This window comes from Erpetoichthys calabaricus, chromosome 3, assembly GCF_900747795.2.
Source record: "Erpetoichthys calabaricus chromosome 3, fErpCal1.3, whole genome shotgun sequence".
Taxonomy (NCBI): Eukaryota; Metazoa; Chordata; class Cladistia; order Polypteriformes; family Polypteridae; genus Erpetoichthys; species Erpetoichthys calabaricus.
In genome coordinates, this window is record NC_041396.2 from 36,985,301 (window position 1) to 37,009,633 (window position 24,333).

The 24,333-nt window shown below is 39.8% G+C and overlaps 2 protein-coding genes across 2 annotated transcripts; both read left to right on the forward strand.

Annotated features, from left to right (window-relative positions):
- The first annotated feature begins 570 nt into the window (after positions 1 to 570).
- On the forward strand, positions 571 to 9,988 carry LOC114649244 (olfactory receptor class A-like protein 1). Its single transcript, XM_028798748.2, has 2 exons — positions 571 to 648; positions 8,893 to 9,988. The coding sequence occupies exon 2, from the start codon at positions 8,902 to 8,904 to the stop codon at positions 9,856 to 9,858; it is 957 nt and encodes a 318-aa protein (XP_028654581.1). The 5' UTR covers positions 571 to 648; positions 8,893 to 8,901; the 3' UTR covers positions 9,859 to 9,988.
- Positions 9,989 to 14,914: 4,926 nt separating this feature from the next.
- Positions 14,915 to 23,760, forward strand: LOC114649246 (olfactory receptor class A-like protein 1). Its single transcript, XM_028798749.2, has 2 exons — positions 14,915 to 14,994; positions 22,711 to 23,760. The coding sequence occupies exon 2, from the start codon at positions 22,720 to 22,722 to the stop codon at positions 23,635 to 23,637; it is 918 nt and encodes a 305-aa protein (XP_028654582.2). The 5' UTR covers positions 14,915 to 14,994; positions 22,711 to 22,719; the 3' UTR covers positions 23,638 to 23,760.
- The last annotated feature ends 573 nt before the right edge of the window (positions 23,761 to 24,333 follow it).

Genomic DNA, 24,333 nt, shown 5'->3' on the forward strand with positions numbered 1-24,333 from the left:
AAAAACAAAAACTCAGTGGTCGCCTAACTATACATCAAGACCAGTCGAATGGGGGTTTTCTTGTACTGGTGGGTCAGGAGGTGCTGGACAAGAAAAAAAAAAAACTGAAGTGATTTCAAAGCATTGATGATTGTTCTTATGAACACAATAAATGTCAATGTATGTGGGCTCAGTAATGAGCTGACGCAAGCAACATTTCCCACTACATCTTAGTGACAATATGGTGAAGTGACTGCCTCGATAAAGTGTGGTGCTGACTCTGCAGCAGCAGATGCCATGTTTACCTCACTGTGTAGTCCACTGTATCCTGTAAAGGTCTTGAAGGGGTTTGCTTACCATTAACAAGCTCACTACTCAATAAAGTTGAATTGATCTAGTTAATAATACGTGCGTACAAATGTCCCTACTCTAGCTTTTCCTTCTAGACTTTCTCTTTCTTTGTGTGTTTCTGTCCCCATGTTCCTCCCTGTGTGGCTGCTGTTATCCTGGCTACAATTCCCATCAGAGTGAGATGCTGCCACTATAAACCAAGAGACATGAGCTCACAGCAACACTTCAGTTTCAGAGAAAACTGAACTTCATTCATAGCTCATTCATGACAGAACTTTGTGGCATTGGATTTTTCACACAGCACATCGTCACAGAAAGGTAAGAAGTAATCTTGACGCTTTTGTAGGGGACAATGATTTGTACTTAAATTCATGCAGAACTAAAAATTAAATCTCATATTGTCACATACAACAACAACAACATTTATTTATATAGCACATTTTCATACAAAAAGTAGCTCAAAGTACTTTACATAATGAAGAAAAGAAAAATAAAAGACAAAATAAGAAATTAAAATAAGGCAACATTAGTTAACATAGGGGCGGCACGGTGGCACAGTGGGTAGCGCTGCTGCCTCGCAGTTGGGAGATCTTGGGACCTGGGTTCGCTTCCCGGGTCCTCCGTGCGTGGAGTTTGCATGTTCTCCCCGTGTCTGCGTGGGTTTCCTCCGGGCGCTCCGGTTTCCTCCCACAGTCCAAAGACATGCAGGTTAGGTGGATTGGCGATTCTAAATTGGCCCTAGTGGTGTGCTTGGTGTGTGGGTGTGTTTGTGTGTGTCCTGCGGTGGGTTGGCACCCTGCCCGGGATTGGTTCCTGCCTTCTGCCCTGTGTTGGTTGGGATTGGCTTCAGCGGACCCCCGTGGCCCTGTGTTCGGATTCAGCGGGTTGGAGAATGGATGGATGGATGGATAGTTAACATAGAAAAGGAGTAAGGTCCGATGGCCAGGGTGGACAGAAAAAACAAAAATAAAATCTGTAGGGATTCCAGGCCACGAGACCACCCAGTCCCCTCTGGGCATTCTACCTAACATAAATGAAATAGTCATTTTTGTAGTTAGGGTTCTCACGGAATCACTTGATGCTGATGGTCATACAGACTTCTGGCTTTTAATTCATCCATCATTTTTGGAACATCATGGTACTTAGAGTAGATGGATACCACAATACCTTCAGATCAATCACCCAGGAAGAAACAAAAGAGTCAAACTGAAATTTTGCAGGTGGTCATTTCAACAAATCTGTCTGGTTTTCCTCATGTAATACTATATAGCTAATCTGAAGACACGGAAAAAAATAATAATTTACTGAACTCGCTAATTTTAATACTGGATGCAAGTTAAGCACAATCCAGGGCTGGGTGCCAGTTTATCGCAGGATGTGCTCATATAAATCCAAAGTTCTTTCACCCCAGATCAGCCACAACTGTATATGCCTTTGAGGTGATCGAGAAGTGGAAGGAGGCTGCTAATTTATAACGGAACGCACACGCAGTCTACGGCCTGAGGAAATGGACAGCGCCAATTCAGGGACTGAAGAAAAGGAGGGGTGTGTTTAAAATCTAAAGGGGCGAGAACTCTTAAAAAGAGGGATATGACAAATATAACTGGGCAGCATTTACAAGAGAGGGCAGCATTTTTCAGAAATTGTTTGTCGGTGAATTAAACATTTGCGCCAGTAATGACGTCACGCATCCAATGCAAATTAGCGAACAGAGCAGAGCCTCGGCGCACTTCTTGGGATTTTCCTGCATGTTAATCAAACTGTTATGTATGTTCTTAACATTTTTAATCTTGGGACCTACAAGGCAAATCGGTACCATACTGGGACTTAAGACCAGGATTATTACCATAATGACAGCAGAGCAATTTTCACAAAAACGTTGCCCGTCGTATTAAAAATTCTTGCCCGAAATGACTTCATGCAGGCAATGCAAATCAGCGATCAGAGCAGAGCAAAACGCGAAACCTGCGAGAGCTTTCTTGGACAAATTCCAATGACCATATAATAATTAACTAATTAATTAACTGATTAGATTAATTAATCAATTAATTAAGGATGTTTCCATTTAACTTATTTATCATAGAAAAAATATTTAAAAGAGAAAAATGGAAAGAAAACATGCTGTTAATAAAAAATAATTAGCATTCAAAATAAGGAATAGATTTGTTAAGTGTATCACTGCCGGTGTAAATGACTAAAGAGTTCCAGCTAAACTGAGAGAAATACATGCAACAGGTGTTGCAAGAGGATGTGAAGATTTCTGAAAACATTTTACGAATGATTACTTTGTCAGTTTGGCGTCGAATAAGAAACACAATAGTCAAAAATAATTATTCGACCCCGTTTATTTACATCATCTTAAAATATAATACCGTTTTACAAATTAGATCCACCAAATACATTCTTCTAAATGAGTTCGCAGATTTCTTACAATATCCCAGTTTTCATGTAACAATGCAATACACTGAGTGAAAAGATTGTATCGCATAATTAAACTACTCCTAAAATGTATTGTAGCGACGGACGGCACTGACGTCCCAAGAGGCTCTGCGGCGCTGCACCTAAAATTAGACAATTATAAATTTTGATGCTGGATTTCAAACAGTTGTGTTTAATGTTGCTTTATTGCTTGTGGCAATGGGAGTGTTTTATTGAAGTTTATCTGATGCTGCCTCGTGTATGAGTCCCAGTTTCGGGACTAAAGCAAATGCGTAATTTGAAAACTTCTGTTTAGTGATTGTATTACAACATTACCAATATTTAGAAAAGAGTAAAGAAAAAAATGTTTTCTAAATTGAATGTCTGTTTGTCACATTATGTACTACTTGTGATAGGATAAACCTTTGGTGACAAATCTGGCGAACAGTCCAGAGCGAAAATGTTTAATACTTCTGACTGGCGCCGAAGATCCTGCTGTGTAGCTCGTCTCGCCTTTTAAATATTTTTGGTGTTCTTACAGTTCTCAACAGTCCAACAAACAAGACCTTCACACTATCAGGGAACTGAAATTATCGAACCACTTTTAAATATTCCTTATTTAAATTGAGAAGGAATTAATCCTCACCGAGGCACGTTAAACTTGGCATAAAATTTTCTTTGTACGTTCTGTTACAAATATACAGTACATTCAATGCATACGATACTTGCTAACAAATAGATGTGCATGCATGACCATGCACTGAAACTGCATTTATCATAAAACATTGCTTGGCATTATATATACCCCCACCATTGTGTCACACCCCTAAAACATCCTAAAAATCGTCACATCCTTGTGTCACCCCTGTTGTTTTCACTTCGGCATTTCATATTGGCTCTGTGGTCCTTTCACCTCACAAGCTTAATAGTAAGTAATTATAATTATATTAAGCATTTCTAACCTACTCCAAGCACTTAACATAGACTGTGCTACCAATCTTAGATGGGTTAAAATCAAAGTAATCACAGGCCCTTAAACTGCAATTGCTTAATTCGGGTATGACGTTAATCTGCATCCAGCCTCACAATGTGTCAGTGTGGTGCTGAGGTGTCACCCGTGTCGCTCCTGCTTTTCTCACTTTAGCATTTCGTACTGGCTCCACGGTCCTTTCCCTGCACTCCTGTCCAATCCAGGTGGTTCATCGTGTGGTGGGTGCGGCAACAGGATATCAGCGCATGCTCCCAACAGTAGATGTCAGTGCTAATGATTACAGGGCACCATCTATTGGAATGTTAATGTATGTAGTAACAAAATGCATTGCATTTGTCATTCCAACAGATGCACATCACAAATATTTGTAGTAATAAAATGCATTACTACAAATGTTTGCATTGGGTCATCTGTTGGAATGGCAAGTGCACTGCAGATGTCTCTGTTCTATGCCCTTTGGTATTGGATTTGTAAGAGCAATGCTACTGTTTGTGAGACACCATCTGTTGGAATGACAAATGCAGTATATTTTATTACTTCAAATATTTGTGATGCACCTTCTGTTTCAATGACAGAGCAACTGGATGATACACAGAGACACTTATCCTTTTATTAAGATGGATGTGGAGCCACTTCAACCACCACCAACGTGCAGCATCCACCTAGATGATTGCGATGGCCTCCACATTTGCACCAATACACTTACCACACCTTAGCTGTTAGGTGATGAAGGGGTGAGAGAGATAGTTTGACAATAAGGGACAAGTATGAATAGGTGACTGGAATATTCAGGCTATGGTGGGCTTTTAAAAGATGCCCAGGGATCTTATATGACTACAGGGAGTTAGGACCTCAGTTTTTGTGTACATGACACAGTACAGTGTCTCTGTCATTTCACACAGGGTAAGAGCTCTGATGGGCTCTCCAACACCCTTTCCAGAAGCAAGGCAAGCTTTTTCCTAGATGGTGTTCCATCCAAGTACTGGCCAGACCCAAATAAGCTTAGCTTCAGGTGGATTAGTTGTTCTGAGATTAATTTCCTGGAAGCATCATCATGCTAAGAGCATCGTAAACTCCATCCTACACTCTTAAAACTAAAGGTGGTCCTTCAGAGTGATGCCATAGGGGAACGATTTTTGTGTAAAATCGTGTAAAATCAATCAGAAATTTAAGAGGGCTTCATATTCTAAGTGCTCCACCACGCAGTCCTTAACAGCTACATGTACTTCTTAAATGGGCTTCCTCTTGTGCCTAAGATTGCCACAGGCAGCGGCTGCTACACGGGATTTTGTATAATAAACTTGCATTATGACAGCTCTCTGAACATTTGTGGGATTTATGTTGCGATTAGAATATTTTCATGATGAAGAGAAAAAAAAACTATATTATGAAATTTAATAGATAACATGTTAAATGAATTTCAATAAGTTAGACTGTTAATAATAAGAAAAGTATAAGCTGATGATATTTCTATGTTGTTTAAAACTTTTGAAGACTCCATGTTCTAAGGTTGCATAGCTCTTTTCACTTTCACAGAAATATTTTTTGTGTTGGTTTGTTATGTGGAGACTCGAGAAGAATAAAGAGAAGGACAGGAACTAAAGGTGGTTACTGTAACTGTGGGTCTTTTCTTTAATCCTTAACTAACAGCATAACCTTACATTACGTTTTTGTACAGAGAATAAAGAAAGCCAACAATGAAGAATATCCATTGCATTTCGTGTCTCAGACCGGAAGCTCACGTGTGCAATATGTAGACGTTTTTTAAATATAAACCAATGGGCATTGGCGCATACCCTTTCAAATATCCAGCATCTTAGAGCATCGTGACTCCTGCCATAAAGGTTCTCAGCTTTGAACAAACAGCTGATTTTGTAGTCACTAAGGGCTTTTTTTCGACACTTTGGCAAAGTGGCCTAGGAGTATCCACAATGTCTTTATCTGAGCCGGTTTGACAGTATGAAAAGGCAAGAAACAACAGGAGTGTTGATGGACGGCTATGCCTTTCATTCACACCTGTTGACACCTGCAACTAACCTCAGGAGATGGTCAATGAGCAATACAATAGAATAAGCACATCGGCGAACCAGCAGCACGGTAGAACACAAGGTACTGGCATAGCTACTCTATGTGTAAAATACCACTTCCCCTGTCTTTATTTATTTTTGCATTGAAATATATTCAAGTTTCTCCATATTAGACATATATAAATGAAAGACCTGTACAGTGAAAATGGCTAAAATGTTTGATTTGTTATTGTCTTAGTCATTTTGATATATTTGAATAATTAGTAATTTGACATTCTGATTGCGTTTAACTAGATTTCCATTAACGGTATAAGTTTGAATTGTATTATTATAAGAAAGTACAGCTTGTACTGAAAATGAAGTTTGCTCATCATTACATAAGCTAAATAAGGTGTTCCGTCACCATTAGTTGTCCTCTGTAATCGGTAATTACATTTATTTTTATGACTCTAGTGCCTAACACAGATGCATTTATTTCTTTATTTTCAAATAATGGATCAACAAGGTAAGCTCTATTCTGTTCTACTAGCCCTCTGCAGAATCCCATCATAATAGGACACAATTTCTGACCCCAATCCATGTTCAAATAAAATTTACGTATCATTTATAAAACCACTAGCCATAATACCTGTCAAATACAGATAATAGAGGAGAGAGGTTAGGAGCCTGCGCTGACAGAATACAATACAATTTATTTTTTGTATAGCCCAAAATCTCACAAGAAGTGCCGCAATGGGCTTGAACAGGCCCTGCCTCTTAATAATAATAATAATTCTTTGCATTTCTATAGCGCTTTTCTCACTACTCAAAGCGCTCAGCAATTGCAGGTTAAGGGCCTTGCTCAAGGGCCCAACAGAGCACAGTCCCTATTGGCATTTATGGGATTTGAACCGGCAACCTTCTGATTGCCAGTGCAGATCTCTAGCCTCAGAGCCACCACTTGACAGCCCCCCAGCCTTGATTCTCTAAGAAGACAGGGAAAAACTCCCAAAAAAAACTTATAGGGAAAAATGGGAGAAACGTTGGGAAAGGCAGTTCAAAGAGAGACCCCTTTCCAAGTAGGCTGGGTGTGCAGTGGGTGTCAAAAAGAAGGGGGTCAATACAATACACAGAATAGAACAAATCCTTAATACAGTATAAAAATAAAAATTTTAGAAGTATGGAGCAGAATTTAACAGTAGATGATGTCACATAAGAAGATTTGGATATATTTAGAGTCCTGGAGACCTCATCCATCAAGCTGCCTCCCCCATTTGGCTATTCCATGGCTGAAACAGTGCTGGGCCAGCCAATCCGATGAAAGGACCACTTCTTCCCATGATTCCTGCGATCCTCCATAGGGAAGACTTTGCCTTAGGCAGGCAAAACAACTTGACAGGTGGGCCGTTGCTCCAAGTGGCACATTTGAGTACCGAGAGGAGAAACAGAATAGGTGAAGGTTAGTATCCAATTATAACTATCATGTTACTTATGTTGCCACACCCATCACATGACAAACTACCTCAGGATCCCCAGATTAGGACCTGAGTGCAGCCATGCAACGGGTAACACATCAGCACCACACTAGTTAAGATGGAATGGCACAGTGTGAAGTTTTTTATGGCGGCTGGAGTGCCAATTCTGCCACCAACCCCCAGTTTTTTTCCTGCAGATTGGAGAGCCTACATGCAGGACTGGATAAAGATTAACGTCATACCTAGAACAGAGCAATTGCAGGTTAAGGGCCTTGCTCAAGGGCCCAACAGTGTATAGTCACTTTTGGCGTTTACAGGGTTTGAACCAGTGACCTTCTAATTGCCAGTGTAGACCCCTAGCCTCAGAGCCACCACTCCACCCGATAATGGAATAATTAAAAATATTTGCTATCTCTTGCCTAATGTGTACCTTAAGCGCCTAAATGTCTCTAGATCATTGCTCTCGTGCACAATCCCATAATGCCTGCTTCTCTTGTCATCATTTTCAAGGCACCTTTTCTACTCTCTTGTCCGGTTTTATATCTGCTGTCTTTGAAGGTGACTCTCTCAGCATGCCTCATACAACTTTGCTCTTACTCATGCATCTCACACTCACACTCCCTCTTTAGTTGTGTCACCAAAACCAAACTGACCAATCAGAGTGTTCAGAGGTACTGGGCACACATACCTATTGTTTTATTATATAGCAGATTGGCCATAGTACAAACATTTGATTAATTATGGTGCATAAACAACAGCCTAAAAGTTTTTGACTGTTTGACAAAGTATATTCGAGGCTCTTCTCAACCATGAGACACAAAGGAAAAAAAAATTAAGTGACTTTATTTCTTTTTATTCAACTTACATTGTAATTAATATAATTTTCTCTGAAATTTCAAATAGTATGGTTACTTAATTAAAAAGAAAAAATATAAACTTCTTAAATTCTTTGCCTATCAAATACAATTACAGAACATAAACCATTGTGTAAAACAGAACTATGTACATTTTAATAAGGAGTAGGCCATTAAAACTTTGTAATGAGTTTAGAGGCACCGAAGAATTTAAACAAAATAGGATACCAGATAATACACAAAAATGAATGCCTGAATCTGAAAAGCATTTAAAACATATGTGCACCCAACATTCATTTTGCTATTGTAAAATATGATCTAATGTGACTAAGTTGTGGTAGGAGGTTGAAGGCAGTGTTTCATTTCACTTTTTGTAAATACTTCACCTTAAAGTATACCCCACTGACATGTAATCAAACGCATTTACTGGATCATTCAGCTCATCACTAATTGCCCATAATACATCATTTTAAGACGCATATCCATAGTAAAGAAAGAAACAGATATTTCATAGCTTAGATTTAAGAGGCCAAGTTCTTATTGTTATAGTTTGATGCTTGCAAAGAAAGTCCATAATCACCTTCTAATAATGCACTTGATTAAAGAAATGAGCAATAATATACAGAACTTTCACTACAGAAATGTTATATTAATTAGATCTTCATGGTTTTAGCAATATATTCCGTGGTGCAAAGGACACAAGAGAATCTACTTGGTTGGTATACGAGTGAAGATTAAGTCTCTAAAAAACAGTATACATTGTGTGGTCAGTTTATTTGGAATTTTGTTAATAAAGTTCAATATCTCCTCTTTTTCAGACTATCTTCATGGATACCAGAGCCATTTTCAAAGCATCTGGTTTCCTTATCCTAACAGTCATCAGTATCCCATCCAATCTGTTCATCTGCTGTGCCTTCCTTCACACTCGGCTGACCGAAACTAAGCTCACTCCCGCTGATGTCATCCTGTGCCACTTGGCCATCGCCAACCTGACCTCAGCCTTTACTCGCAGTTTCCCTCAGATGCTGACGGCATTTGGCTGCCAGAACTTATATGATGATATTGGGTGCAAAATGGTACTTTACTTCTATCGTGTGTCGAGAACTCTCTCCATAAAGCTCACCTGCTTACTGAGCACCTACCAAGCTGTGCTTGTCGCCCCTGCCACCTCCATTCTCGACTGCCTAAAGCTCAAAATCCCAAAGTACTTGCAACACATCATTGTCAGTTTCTATGGGTTTTGCTTTGCTACCAGTGTCCACTCAATTCTGTTTTGCTATTCGAAACTCATCAACAACACCGTACCGCCTTACACATTTAATTATGAGTACTGCTACCTCACTTATCCCGATTACACTGTTGTTATTTCTGTAGGTCTATCCCTCTTTTTCAGGGACTTTGCCTTCATAGTAATGATGGCGGTCATGAGCTGCTACATCTTGCTGCTGCTCTATCGGCATGGTAAAAAAGTGAAGAACCTCCGAAGTTCAGACAATGGAACCTCAGGATCCAGAGCAGAGACCAAGGCCTCCCGTGCAGTGGTCACTTTGGTTATCCTCTACACTGTCTTCTTTGGGGTGGACAATGCAATCTGGCTTTATTCACTCAGCATCGTCAGGGTGGCACCCCTTATTTCAGATATCCGGGGCTTTTTCGCCATCCTTTACACATCGGTATGTCCTGTTGTGGTCATTGCTACAAATCCTAAAGTGAAGGCCAAGCTGAAACTACCTAGGATCAAGAGCCTGCCTCGTTCTATGGATACCGGCTCTTCAACTATGTGACAGAAAACTGACAGAGTGAATAAAATAGAGTGTTGCATGACATGGCATTGGCATGAAGTGAAAAGTGAACATGAACTTTGTCTAAAAAGTGAAATAAAACTTATTTAAATTTAGAGAAAAACTCAGTGCTTGCTTACTTGCAGAAGTTGTTATTAGGTATTTGACTGATGTGTTTACAGATGGTGACTTAAATCAGTTAGAACCCAGACAGGTTCAGCAGTTAGCATGGGGGCACAGAGTGAAGCAGAGGCAGGAACTGAATACGAGTAAGCAACCTTGTGGTTTATAGTCCATTGCCTTAGCCAGTACAAGAAATACTGCCTATAAAAAGTATTCACTCCTTGGACATTTTCATATTTTATTATATAATGCTGAATCATCGTGGACTTCATTTGGCATTTTTGACACTGTTCAACAGAAAAAGACACTGAAAAGTGATCTCTGCAAAACATTCCAAATCATCCATCCATCCATTAACCAACCTGCTATATCCTAACACAGGGTCACGGGGGTCTGCTGGAGCCAATCCCAGCCAACACAGGGTGCAAGACAGGAAACAAACCCCGGGCAGGGCGCCAGCCCACCGCAGGGTACACATACACACACACCCACACACCAAGAACACACTAGGGAGAATTTAGAATCGGCAATGCACCTAACCTGCATGTCTTTGGACTGTGGGTGGAAACCGGAGAACTCGGAGGAAACCCACACAGACACAGGGAGAACATGCAAACTCCACGCAGGGAGGACCAGGGAAGTGAACACGGGTCTCCTAACTGCGAGACAGCAGCGCTACTCACTGCGCCACCCCATCAATTACAAACAAATAACACAAAATAATTGATTTCACAAGTATTCAGCCCATTCAAGTCAGTATTCAGCAGATGCAGCTTTGGCAGCCATGACAACTTTGAATGTGAGTGGACATGTCTCTGTTAGCTGTGCCCATGTAGACACTGCCATTCATCTTTGCAAAACTGTTCAAACTCTGTCATGTTGTATGGAGATTACAAATAAACAACCTTTCACAAGTCTAGCCACAAATTCTCAGGTGTATTGAGATCTGGATTCTGAATAGGACATTAACGTTGCTGTTTTTAAGACATTCCTTTGTGGCACTGGCTTTATGCTTAGGATTGTTGTCTTGCTGGAATAAATATCTTCTCCCAGGACACAGGTTTCTTGCAGACTGCGTTGTGTTTTCTTACAGGATTTCCTCGTATTTTCCTGCATTTATCCCTTAACACACACATCCCATCCAGGGACTGATACAGAGAAGATTCCCCAAAACATGATGCTCCCACCACCATGCTACATGGTGGGGATGGTGTGGTTTTGATAATGTGCAGTGCTCCTACATGGCTTCAAGCAAGTCTAGCTCATCCATTCTTTTGATTCCAATATCCACACCATGTATTAGGTGCCCACATTTATCACCTTCTGCTTTAAGGCAGTATACTCTACTGAAGCTGAATGCACAACATAAGGCAAGAGACAGAGGCCCATTTTAATGTGGCCGACAGCAGTGTAATTTGACATAATCCATCCTCCTTCAATTACCTGGGCCAGCTTTTAACGTCCCAAGGAGTTACATTCCTCTTAAGCAGCATTAAACACAAAAAAAGTCACTAAACCTTGCATGGGTCATTGGGGACATGGCAGGGCACAATCAGGCACGCTCATTCATATGGGGAAATTTCAGAAAAATCAATCAACCATACACAAGATGTGGGAGGTGATGTGTATGGTGGAAATGTGTAAAGTGTTCACTTTCAACAGGTAAGAATAAGAGCATTGTGCATCTAAATAAAAGGACCATTCGAGACAACAGAAATGAAGGCCCCACCCAGTAGGCCACTCTCCGTGTTCAGGGACATTTAACACCTTATACCTCAATTCTGATGACAAGAGATTCCAGCTTTTATAGATGCGAGAAGGTCAGCCCTCCTACAGATTAAAAGATTTATTATCAGCTTGACTTTCGGTTACTCCATCTGGAATAGCTGCATGTGAAAACACAACACTTATGGTAGCCAATAGATGAAGAGGAAAATAAATGCATTATAAATAACTAAATGAATTTAAACTGCTGTAGTTTTCATTTCAGTTTTCATACACTGCCTGAGACAGAGTGTTGTGCTGAGAAGCAGAAGCAGTTTTCAAACTTGCATGAAAATTGGCAGGTAGGATAGTAGATCGATTGATGGGAGGCAGCTAAAGGCCTCAAAAGGATATAATTACATGCCAGACCAGGGGCTGGCAGTGCTTACTGATCCTTTCTGCCTTTCCTTTACAGACCAAACCGAAGGAAATCCCACCTGAATCTAAGGATGTTACTTTGGGTTCCAGCTATACTGGCATCACCTCCAGTTCCAGCCCAGCCAATGTCACTTCTAACAGTTCATTTATATAATCATTATTTTTCATTGTTGTTACTCAGTTCTGTTTTGGACTCCAGTCTGTAAAGATGTAATTTTGCTCAAACTACTTTTTTCAAGTACACAGGGTGGCTACCCCAAACCTTTTCCTGTTTTCTTCTCTTTATTTCCAGAATAGATAGATAGATAGATAGATAGATAGATAGATAGATAGATAGATAGATAGATAGATAGATAGATAGATAGATAGATAGATAGATAGATAGATAGATAGATAGATAGATAGATAGATAGATAGATAGATAGTGTGAAAAGACCAGACTCGACACACTTAAAAAGGTTTGGGGTAGCCACGCATATAATTCTCTTGGCTGCAATGGGTTTTGAAGTCAAGACTTAAGTGTCTTTGATGGAGTCCAAAACAAGCCTGAAGACTGGTGGAAAAATTGGTGGCTTTAAATGCCATAACAAAGGGGAACCGGAAGTGGTGGGTTTCTGCCGTCGTAACCGGAAGTGACACTGTTCTGGGCACCAGAACCAGAAGTGACACTGTTCTGGGACACGGATCTGGAAGTGACGCTTTTCTGTGCATCAAAACCGGAAGTGACACTCTTCTGGGTGCCTGAACCAGAAGTGACGTCTTCAGGGTTGATTCAGAAAGGTTTTCCCATTTTTGGTTTGGGGAGACAACAGAAGAAGGTTTAGCGTACCCCGCCACCCCCTGGCCTGGCATGGAATTACTTTCACTTGGTCCATATAGCTCTCTCCTATTCACAAATGTGTGACAATAGATAGATAGATAGATAGATAGATAGATAGATAGATAGATAGATAGATAGATAGATAGAGGGATAGATAGATAGATAGATAGATAGATAGATAGATAGATAGATAGAGGGTACTTACCCAAAGGGAAATTAAAACTTTAAAGATGCTCAATAAACATATACTGTAAATATTATAACAAACCATAACCCTCTAAACACACCTAAGATCTTGGGGATTGGATATTAAGAGCAAGATGATTTGTTACTCTTCACTTAAAGAGCTTTACACTCTTTTCACTCACTTCTCAATGCTGTAACCTTGTCCTGTAATATGTGTTTCAAAACAGCACCCTGGACTGATGCTGATTTCATTATTCTGACCTCTTTTGTAAGTCACTTCAAATAAAAGTATCTGCTGAGTGAAAAAGTCAGAATTAGTGTAAACCACCCTAATGTGAAGTATTCATAAGAAACGTAATAATTTATTTCATGAGTTACGAATACATAATAAACAAGAATAGCTGCATCAGGTATTTGAAAAATTAAAATGTGTGCTTCATTTCAAATGTTTAAAGTTTAAATATTCTCTTTAATTATAGAAATTTGTCATTTTTCACTTTCTAAAAGAGGTCCATACAGGATTAGATCCCTAGTAAAGAATCAGAAATCAAAAATAGCATCATATTCATTATCACTAACCTTGAAATAATATGAAACAATACCCCACATGGTTATGTTTGAAATTAGTCATTTTTTAATTTCTGAGAGTGCCTCTTAGACAGCTACAACCACCCGTAAAGAATCATATATCAAAAATATTATCATTTTCGTGATCTGCAGCCTTGGAAAAGCAAAAAATAACCTATATTACAAATCACCATTTTTTTTAGGTTTTGTGAAATGTCACTGTGCCCATTCATATCCCATTAAAGGGTGAACCCCTGGTGTTGCTTGATGTAGCATGCTCAACTTCAAGTCCTTCAACATCAGCCATACCACCTGCATTTCAGAACTTGTCATCCACCTGAAGCTAACCATTTTCAGGCCCGGCCAGTACTTTTATGGAAGACCATCTAGGAAAAGCTTGGGTTGCTGCTGGAAAAGGTGTTCGTGATGCCAGCAGGGCGAGATTACCTTGTGGTCTGTGTGTGGGTCCTAATGCCCCGTGCAGTAACGGGGACACTGTGCTGCAAATATGGCACCATCCTTTGGATGAAACGTTCAGCTGAGGTCCTGACTCTCTGTGGTCATAAAAGATCCCTGGGTATCTTTTGAGAAGAGTAGGGTTCACCTTGATGGTCTGGCTAAATTGCCCATTACAGCCTTGTCCATTCTGGTCCCCTAATCATCCACTGCTTCTAACTGGCTCTCTACATAATAGCTATTGTGTATTGAGTGTACTGGTGCAATAATGACCATCATAGCATCATCGAGGTAGGTGTTACACATTGGTGGTGTAATATGTCAGCGTAACTAGGCTCAGCGTTGAGCTGATGCAGGTACCATTTCCCTCTTTATGGTGGTGTGACTGTTGATAACCTTTGGTGCTGATTCTGCAGCAGTAGATTCCATGTTTACCACAATGTGTTTTTCACAGTAACAAATTCAGTTTCTTTTACTGCCTACCCACTTTATTTTGTAAAGGTCTTGAAGGGGTTTGCTTACTATTAACAAGTTCTCTGCTCAATAAAGCTAAACTGACATTGTTAAGTTAATAAGAAGTGTGTACAGATGTCTCTGCTCTAGCTTTTCCTTCTATACTCTCTCTTTCTTTGTGTGTTTCTGTACCCCCATGTTTCTCCCTGGGGTGTGTGTCTGGTGTCACCCTGCCTATACAATTCCCATCAGAGTAAGCTGCTGCCACTATAAACCAAGAGACGTGAGCAGACAGCAACACTTGAATTTCAGAGCAAACTGAACTTTCATAGGTCATTCATGAGAGAACTCTGCGGCGTGGTGTTTCTCACACAGCACTTCCACAAAGAAAGGTAAGAAGTAATCTTGACAGTTTCGTATGGCACAGTGATTTGTACTTAAATCAGAGCAGAAGTAACAATTAAATGTAGGGGAAGCTCATATATACTGTCACATTAACACAACAATGATTTTAAATTAATCATCTGGTAAGAAACAAAACTGTCAAACTGAAATGGTGCAGGTGGTCTTTTCAAGAAGTTTATATGGATTCCGTCAGGTAGCATAGTTGTGATCACACAAAGAGCAAAATAAATTGAACACTATCAATTTAATTTTAATACAGGATGCAAGTTAGGCACAATCCCAGACTAGATGTCAGGTTTCAAGATGTCAAGTTCTTTAACACCAAGTCATCCACAATAGTATGTCTTTGAGGTGACTGAGAAGTGCAAGGAGCCTGTGCACTTATAACAGAACACACATGCAGCCAACAGAAATGGACGGCAGCAATTCAAAGACAAATGTAGTGTGAACCTAAAAGAAGGGGAGGGAAGTATTTAAAAATCAAAAGGATTGAGAACTCTTAAAAAAGGGCATATAATAAACATAGCTGGGCAGCATTTAGATAGATAGATAGATAGATAGATAGATAGATAGATAGATAGATAGATAGATAGATAGATAGATAGATAGATAGATAGATAGATAGATAGATAGATAGATAGATAGATAGATAGATAGATAGATAGATAGATAGATAGATAGATAGATAGATAGATAGATAGATAGATAGATAGATAGATAGATAGATAGATAGATAGACACTTTATTAATCCCAATGGGAAATTCACATTCTCCAGCAGCAGCATAATGATACAATAAATAATATTAAATTAAAGAATGATAATAATGCAGGTGAAAAACAGACAATAACTTTGTATAATGTTAAATGTTAACGTTTACACCCCCGGGTGGAATTGAAGAGTCGCATAGGTTGGGGGAGGAACGATCTCCTCAATCTGTCAATGGAGCAGGACGGTGACAGCAGTCTGTCACTGAAGCTGCTCTTCTGTCTGGAGATGATACTATTTAGTGGATGCAGTGGATTCTCCATAATTGATAGGAGCCTGCTGAGCGCCCGTCGCTCTGCCACAGATGTCAGACTGTCCAGCTCCGTGCCTACAATAGAGCCTGCCTTCCTCACCAGTTTGTCCAGGCGTGAGGAGTCTTTCCTCTTAATGCTGCCTCCCCAGCACACCACTGCATAGAAGAGGGCGCTCGCCACAACTGTCTGATAGAACATCTGCAGCATCTTATTCCAGATGTTGAAGGACGCCAGCCTTCTAAGGAAGTATAGTCGGCGCTGTCCTTTCTTGCACAGCGCATCATTTACAAGAGAGGGAAGCTTTTTTCAGAAAATATTTGGTGTTGTTTTAAACATTTGTGCCAGTAATGATGTCACGTATTTAATGCAAATCATCGAAGAGAGCAGAGCCTCGGCACACTTCTTGGGATTTTTTGTGTATGTTAACCAAACTGTTGTGTATGTTCTTAAACTTTTTAATATGGGGACTCAAAAGGAAAATCGGTACCATACTGGGATTTAAGACCAGGATTATTACCATAATGACAGCAGAGCCTTACATACTGACAAATTCCAATGTCCATATAATAAAACATAATAAAAGTTTTTTTTTTTTCCATTCAAGTATATTTCTCGCATGAATTACTAAAAGAGAAAACTGGAAAGAAAACATATTCTTAATCCTAAAATTTATGCAGTATTTCTGTTTTATGTGCAGTATTTGTGATAGAATAAACCGTAATGAAGAAGTTGGCGAACAGCCCAGTGTGAAATGTTTAATGGGGCCGACTGGCGTTGTGCTGAATGCCGGGGGGCACTGCTCTATAGCCCGTCTCACCCTTTTTTAATATTCTTTGGTATTCTTATAGTTCTCAATAGTCTATCAAAGACATCCTTCACACTATGTGTGAACTGAAATTATTGAACCAAGTTTAAATAACTTCAAGAGTAGGAATTCATTCTAGCCAAGGCACTCTAAACTTAGCAGAAAAATTTCCTTTTCTCCACTGTTACAAATATACTGTACATGCAATGTATACCATAGTTGTGAATACGTGACAAGGGATCAACCGGATGTACGTGGCCATGCATCGAAACGACATTTAACATAAAACACAGCCACGGCACTATACAGTATGTACTGCAGCCATGCTGTCAGCCCCCTCCATACAACAATCCAAAATCGTCACATCCTTATGTTTTCCCGTAATTTCCATTTCAGCATTTCAAACTGGCTTCACGGTCTTTTCACCTAACAATAATAATTGACTAAATATACATAGCGGATTTTTACCCACTCCAATCACTTAATAAAGAAAGTAGGGTGTCACTTCAGCCACCACTGATGTGCTGCATCCACCTGCTGTGCCCCTGTTATGCCAACACAATTATCACACATTAGCTATTAGGAGATGGAGGGATGAGAGAGATTCTTAACCAAAAGGGAGTAGAATGACTAAGCCATGGTGGGCAACATCCTGCTCTTTTCGAAAGATGTCCAGGGATCTTTTATGACATAAGAGAGTTAGGGCATCGGCTTCATGTTACACCAAGTTTTACAGCAGAGTGTCCCCATCACTACACATAGGGTGAGTGTCCCTGCCCCTTGATGGCCTTCAGGGAGAAACTCATACTTGTTCTTGCATGATCTCCCACCCAACTACCGGCCGGGCCCAAACATGCTTAGCTCAGCTGAATTACCTGCTTCAAAATGCAGCTAGCTTGATTCATTCCTCACCTCCTCTCCCCGCCTTAATAACAGTAATTTCAGTTTGATTGTTTCACAGGTCGGTGCCATTATTATAACATTAATTATATTTTATTTATTATTTCTTTTCTTTTTTTTTTAATTTTATTGATTTTATTGTAATCATTCCATACAAATAGATCAATTTTTACAAAAATATTATTGAAAACAAATCAACCCCCACTCCTGAGAAAGAGAGCTTGGCCAACAGAGTAAAACTTAAAGCTAGTAAAAATAAGTAAATTGATGAGTTTAATAAGCGGATAAAGATAAATGGAGAAGAAAAAGAAATGAAAAGAGAATCCGCTTCCTCAGAGCTTTAAGAGCTTATTCTAAAATGTTACTGATTAGATCCTGCCAGGTTTTGAAAAAGTTCTGCACAGATCCTCTGACTGAGAATTTCGATTTTTTCCAGTTTCAAATAATATGAAACATCAGTTACCTCACCACAGAAACGAACACTCTCTGTGGTGCTTAACTGGCTTGTCTCAGATTGCCGTGATAAAGAGTCTGAGCTTGGACAAAACAACACTCAACTTATTTTACTACACAGTCATGTGGTGACAGACATCACAAACATGTCTGAGACCCATGGTTTAAGAAGAAACGATCAAAACAATGAATCCAATATTTGAACTGCAAAAACACACCAGAGTGCCATCCATAATGTTTGAGACAAAGACACATTTTCCCTTTATTGAACACTCTGTTCCACAGTTTAAAATTATAAATAAAACAATTCAGATTAAAATGATTAAAGTTCAAACTGCAGTAATTATATAGGTACTCTTATATCATATCTCTCTCACGTTCATTTTTTAATATTATAATTACTTTAAAAAGACATATTGTGAAATATATATCATTTATTTTACTATACATTTAAACAAGGTTGTTAAATACTTAATGTGTTTGAAGCAACACAGCAGTACCTTCAGGTGTTCTTGAGTCACTTCTAAGCCAATTTAAAGACAATCCAGGGATTATTTTGTGCAAAAGGAAGGATTATTCAGTACTGGGCTAACTGTCTAAAAGAGACAGAGGGTTATAAAACTGAAATTCAGTACAGTAAGAATGTTGCAAATGTTTGATTTGTTGTTGTCTTAGCCATTTTGAAAACATGACATTGTCTTGTAGTATTGTATACAGGAGGAAATTCTCTTTTGTGCATACTCCTGTTTATTCAGAGTTTTAGGGGCAGAGTGCAGGATCAGCTATTTGTACAACACCCCTGGAGCAATTCCAAGTTAAAGGCCTTGCTATAAGGCCGAACTAAGTAGAATTCCTTCAGTCACTGCCAGGGATTTGAACGGGCAACCTTCAAGATACCAGGCCAGATCCTTTACCTATAGAGCCATCACTCCACCAATTGTTTTTAACTTGATTTTTGTTAATGGTATAAGTTCAAATAAGATTTATGTATCAGAATCACGCATTTATTAAACCATTTCTGGAAACATTAATTCCTGTAATTTCTAGTTTTTGCTTGACCATAGTTTAAAAAATTGATTAATTATGCTGCACAAATAACAGCCTGCAAGTTTTTGACAGTTTAAAAAAGCACACTTGACGTTCTTGCCAGTCATGAGGCATAAAGGAAAAATGTTGATAGGCTTTATTTATTTTTATTCAACTTACACTGTGTAAAATTCTTATGAATTTGAAATCTTTTGCCATAAATCTTTTCATTTTAAGCAACTGCAGATGCCAAATAAAATATGTGTATTTTACAGGAAAAAAGAACCTATTATTAAAAACTTAAATGTAAAAAAATCCATGATACAGGAGATAATTACTACAAATTTAACCCACAACCTGGTTTCTACACACCACTGAAAAAAAATGAAAATCATTATTATTGAAAGGAGGCCCCTCAATGGCCTGGTGCCCTGCCTTACACTCAGTGCTGAATTGGATTAAATGGATTTAGATAGATAGATAGATAGATAGATAGATAGATAGATAGATAGATAGATAGATAGATAGATAGATAGATAGATAGATAGATAGATAGATAGATAGATAGATAGATAGATAGATAGATAGATAGATAGATAGATAGATAGATACTTTATTAATCCCAAGGGGAAATTTACATACTCCAGCAGCAGCATACTGATAAAAAACAATATTAAATTAAAGAGTGATAAAAATGCAGGTATAACGGTCAATAACTTTGAATAATGTTAACGTTTACCACCCCCAAACCACACCCCCCTCAACACACCGGTGGAATTAAATAGTCACATAGTGTGGGGGTGGAACGATCTCCTCAGTCGCTGAAGCTGCTCCTCTGTCTGGAGATGATCCTGTTCAGTGGATGCAGTGGATTCTCCATAATTGATAGGAGCCTACTCAGCGCCCGTCGCTCCGCCACGGATGTCAAACTGTCCAGCTCCGTGCCTACAATAAATCCTGCCTTCCTCACCAGATTGTCCAGGCGTGAGGCGTCCCTCTTCTTTATGCTGCCTCCCCAGCACACCACCGCATAGAAGAGGGCGCTCAGCACAACCATCTGATAGAACATCTGCAGCATCATATTGCAGATGTTGAAGGACGCCAGCCTTCTAAGAAAGTATAGTTGGCTCTGTCCTTTCTTACACAGAGCATCAGTATTGGTAGTCCAGTCTAATTTATCATCCAGCTGCACTCCCAGGTATTTATAGGTCTGCACCCTCTGCACACAGTCACCTCTGATGATCACGGGGTCCATGAGGGGTCTGGGCCTCCTAAAATCCACCACCAGCTCCTTGGTTTTGCTGGTGATCAGGTGTAGGTGGTTTGAGTCGCACCATTTAACAAAGTCCTTGATCAGGTTCCTATACTCCTCCTCCTGCCCACTCCTGATGCAGCCCACGATAGCAGTGTCATCAGCGAACTTTTGCACATGGCAGGACTCCGAGTTGTATTTGAAGTCTGAAGGAAGTACAGTCCCCTGTGGCGCTCCTGTGTTGCTGACCACAATGTCAGACGTGCAGTTCCCAAGACGCACATACTGAGGTCTGTCTTTAAGATAGTCCACGAAGTGTTGGGCTCCGTGGGGGAGGCACCTCAGTTGGTTAATTTTTGGACTTTAAATTATTAGACTGACCTACCCCAACCACAAATACTAACCTTAAAGTTATTGGAGGTGGAGCATAGTTGCCTGTAGGCCCCTAATGTTAATGTCCCCTTTGGGTGCCTAACGTTAAAAACGAAAATCTGATTTGTGTCATGATAATAGAAAAGGGTACTAGCCATCCGTGTTGTACGTTTAGTACACAAGTAACATTTTATCTTCCAGATGGCATTGCACCAAAAAATATATCTTTTGTTTTTCATGTAATGCAATTAAAATATTACTTTAATGGGCTTGATTAAAATTCGCTAATATTGCCAGAAACCAGCTGTCTTTGCATTGAATGCACAAATTTTTATTTGCGGCAAACATCATCTCAGTTCATTTTTATTGGCATTATTCTTGAGTTTAATTCTAGTTCCTTGTGATAAGGCGCTATATAGTGTCTGACCCGGCACAGACTGACACAGAGGCACGTGTAAAATCACACAGGCTTTTATTTTTCTCTTCAGTCAGGGGGCATGCCTTCTCCGTGTCCCACAGGCCCAACACAGTCCCAATAGCACTTTAACAAGTAAACCAGTCCTTCCCCTGGCACCACCTGTTCTCCCAGGCAACCTCGTCCTCGTCCTCCCTATTCTGGCCCCCAAGTGGTGGATGCTGGCCCTTTTTATAGCCCACCCGGAAGTGCTCCAGGTGCTTGACCACCTGTGGCTAATTGCACTTCCGGGTGGGGCTGTAGAGGTGTCCATAAAGGCTCCGGGATCCATGCAACACTCCCTGGCGGCCATCCTAGATCCCCTCTGGGTTGTGGAGAACTCCATCTCCCATGGAACCCTGCAAGAAACTGAGGTACCATTGTCGGCCAGGGATGCTGCCACCAAGCATTCCAGGAGAGGTAGTGAGACGCCCATGGTTGCTCCCCCGGAACATATGTAGAAGGGGCATCCCGGCCGGGCATGGGACCCGGCCGCCCGCCACATTCCTCATGTAGTGAGATTTTAAAAAGAACTGATCTGACAGGTGTGTGACAATGTCATGAAGGTAAACACACAAACCCCAAAAATCATCTTGGATGAAGAAAGTGAACTGGAATCCTTAAGGTTCAAGGTCCAACACCGTAAGCCACGTTGGTAAAAAAAAACTCATGGAAGATTTTCTTTTATTATATTAGATAATAAGGCAATTGATATTAAATAAAGAAAGTTAGTAACTTTTATGAAGCACAATTTTAGTGTATTTTAAAAGTAATAATAAACTCAAATACTCCAGTTTTTACTTAATGATCACTTACATTGATATTTATATTCCTGAATTTCTGAAAGCTTTTAAATATTTCTGGAGGAAGAATGAATGCATTTTTCCCATTATCTTCTAAAACTCTATTTTACACAATGACTCAGACTTATCCCACTTATCCTCTTTAAAAATCTTAAAGTGTCCATCTTCCTGTCAAGCTGTCTATCTGTATTCATACATTGGAAATCATTTAAAAGGTGAGCCCAATCTAAAATCAGAAAGGATTATAAAACTTAAAAATGAAAAGGTGGAAAATTTGCCCCATGCTATACAGGAGATGCTGTGTCTGCAAAGATTTCATATTTATGTTTTTAAGGTACTGCATTGTCCTAAATACCCGGCTTCCTGATGTCTGCCACATTGTGATGCCTATACAAGCCTGAGGTTTCACAAGTTCCCATTTGGTGGTAGTGGGGCATCATAGTAGTGTCCAAGAGAATAAATATATAGGAAGGAATTCAGGGGTACGATACAAAAAACACAGGACAATCTACATGTCTGATGTACAAGGGAAGATTAAGTTTCTAAATAACAGTAAGTATAGTGCATCTGATTTACGTGCGATTTTGATCATAAAGATGAAATATTTCCTTTTTCAGACGAGCTTCATGGACACCAGAGCTATTTTCAAAGCTTCCAGTTTCCTTATCCTAACGGTCATCAGTGTCCCATCCAATCTGTTCATCTGCTGTGCCTTCCTTCACACCCGGCTGACCGAAGCTAAGCTCACTCCCGCTGATGTCATCCTGTGGCACCTGGCCCTCACCAATCTGACCTCAACCTTTACTCGCAGTTTTTCTCAGATGCTGACGGCATTTGGATACCAGAACCTATATGATGATTTTGGCTGCAAAATGGTGCTCTTCTTCTTCCGTGTGTCGAGAACTCTCTCTATAAAGCTCACCTGCTTCCTGAGCACATACCAAGCTGTGCTAGTTTCCCCTGCCACCTCTAAGCTCGACTCCTTAAAGCACAGAATTCCAAAGTATCTACAGCACATCATTGTCGGTCTATATGCATTTTCTTTTGTGTTTAGTGTCCATCTAATTCTGTATTCCTACTCGAATCTTATCAACAACACCATACCCGCCTACACATTTAATTACGAGTACTGTTATGTTACATATCCAGATTACACTGTTTTTATTTCCATAGGTCTGTACCTCTTTTTTAGAGATTTTTCCTTCATAGTGATGATGGTTGTCATGAGCTGCTACATCTTGCTGCTGCTCTATCAGCACGGAACAAAAGTGAAGAGTCTCCGAAGTTCAGACCATGGAAGCTCAGGATCCAGGCCAGAGGTCAAGGCCTCCCGTGCAGTGGTCACTTTGGTTGTCCTTTACACTCTCTTCTTCGGTGTGGACAATGCAATCTGGCTATATTCTCTTAGCTACGTCAGGGTGGCACCGCTTATTTCAGAAGTTCGGGGCTTTTTCTCTGTCCTTTACACGTCTGTGTGCCCTGTAGTGATTATTGCTACCAATCCTAAAGTTAAAGGCAAGTTGAAAATGAGCAGGGAGGAGTGAAACTAACTGAAGTTGAGACAAAATGACAATGTTTGCTTAATTGTATCAGCTGTTATTAAATATATGACTATTGCTTTTAACCAAGGGGACTTAAATTAGTTTGAGCCCAGAGAAATTCAGTAACTTGCATAAGGTTAAATAGTGAGGCAGAGGAAAGAAGTGAACCAGCAACCTTGAGGTTTATAGTCCTGTGTCTTAGCCAGTACAACAAATAGTGCCTATAAAAAGTATTCACCCCTTTGGATGTTTTCACATTTTATTGTTATTCAACACTGAGTCACAGTGGAATTACAATAATTTGTCTATTTTGGCACACAACAATAGAAAAAGACTCTTGAAGGTCAAAGTGAAAACAGATTTCTGCACAGTGATCTAAATAAATTACAAATATAAAACACAAAACTATTAATCGCACGGGTATTCAAGTCAGTATTTAGTAGAGTCATCTTTGTCAGCCATTCCAGCCTTTAAGTCTGTGTGCACATCATATCTGGACCCTGCCATTTTCCCTATTCTTCATTCAAGACTGCTGAAGCTCTGTGAGGTTACATGGGAAGTGTGAGTGAATGGCCTTTTTCAGGTCCAGCCACTGATTTTCAATTGAACTGAGATCTGGACTCTGATTTGGCTACTGCCGATGTTTAAAAGCTATTTCCGTGTATCTTTGCTTTTATGCTTGGTGTCATTGTCTTGCTA

Excerpts from the sequence above, each read along its gene's own strand:
- LOC114649244 (XM_028798748.2), top strand. The coding sequence starts at position 8,902 with ATGGATACCAGAGCCATTTTCAAAGCATCTGGTTTCCTTATCCTAACA.
- LOC114649246 (XM_028798749.2), top strand. The coding sequence starts at position 22,720 with ATGGACACCAGAGCTATTTTCAAAGCTTCCAGTTTCCTTATCCTAACG.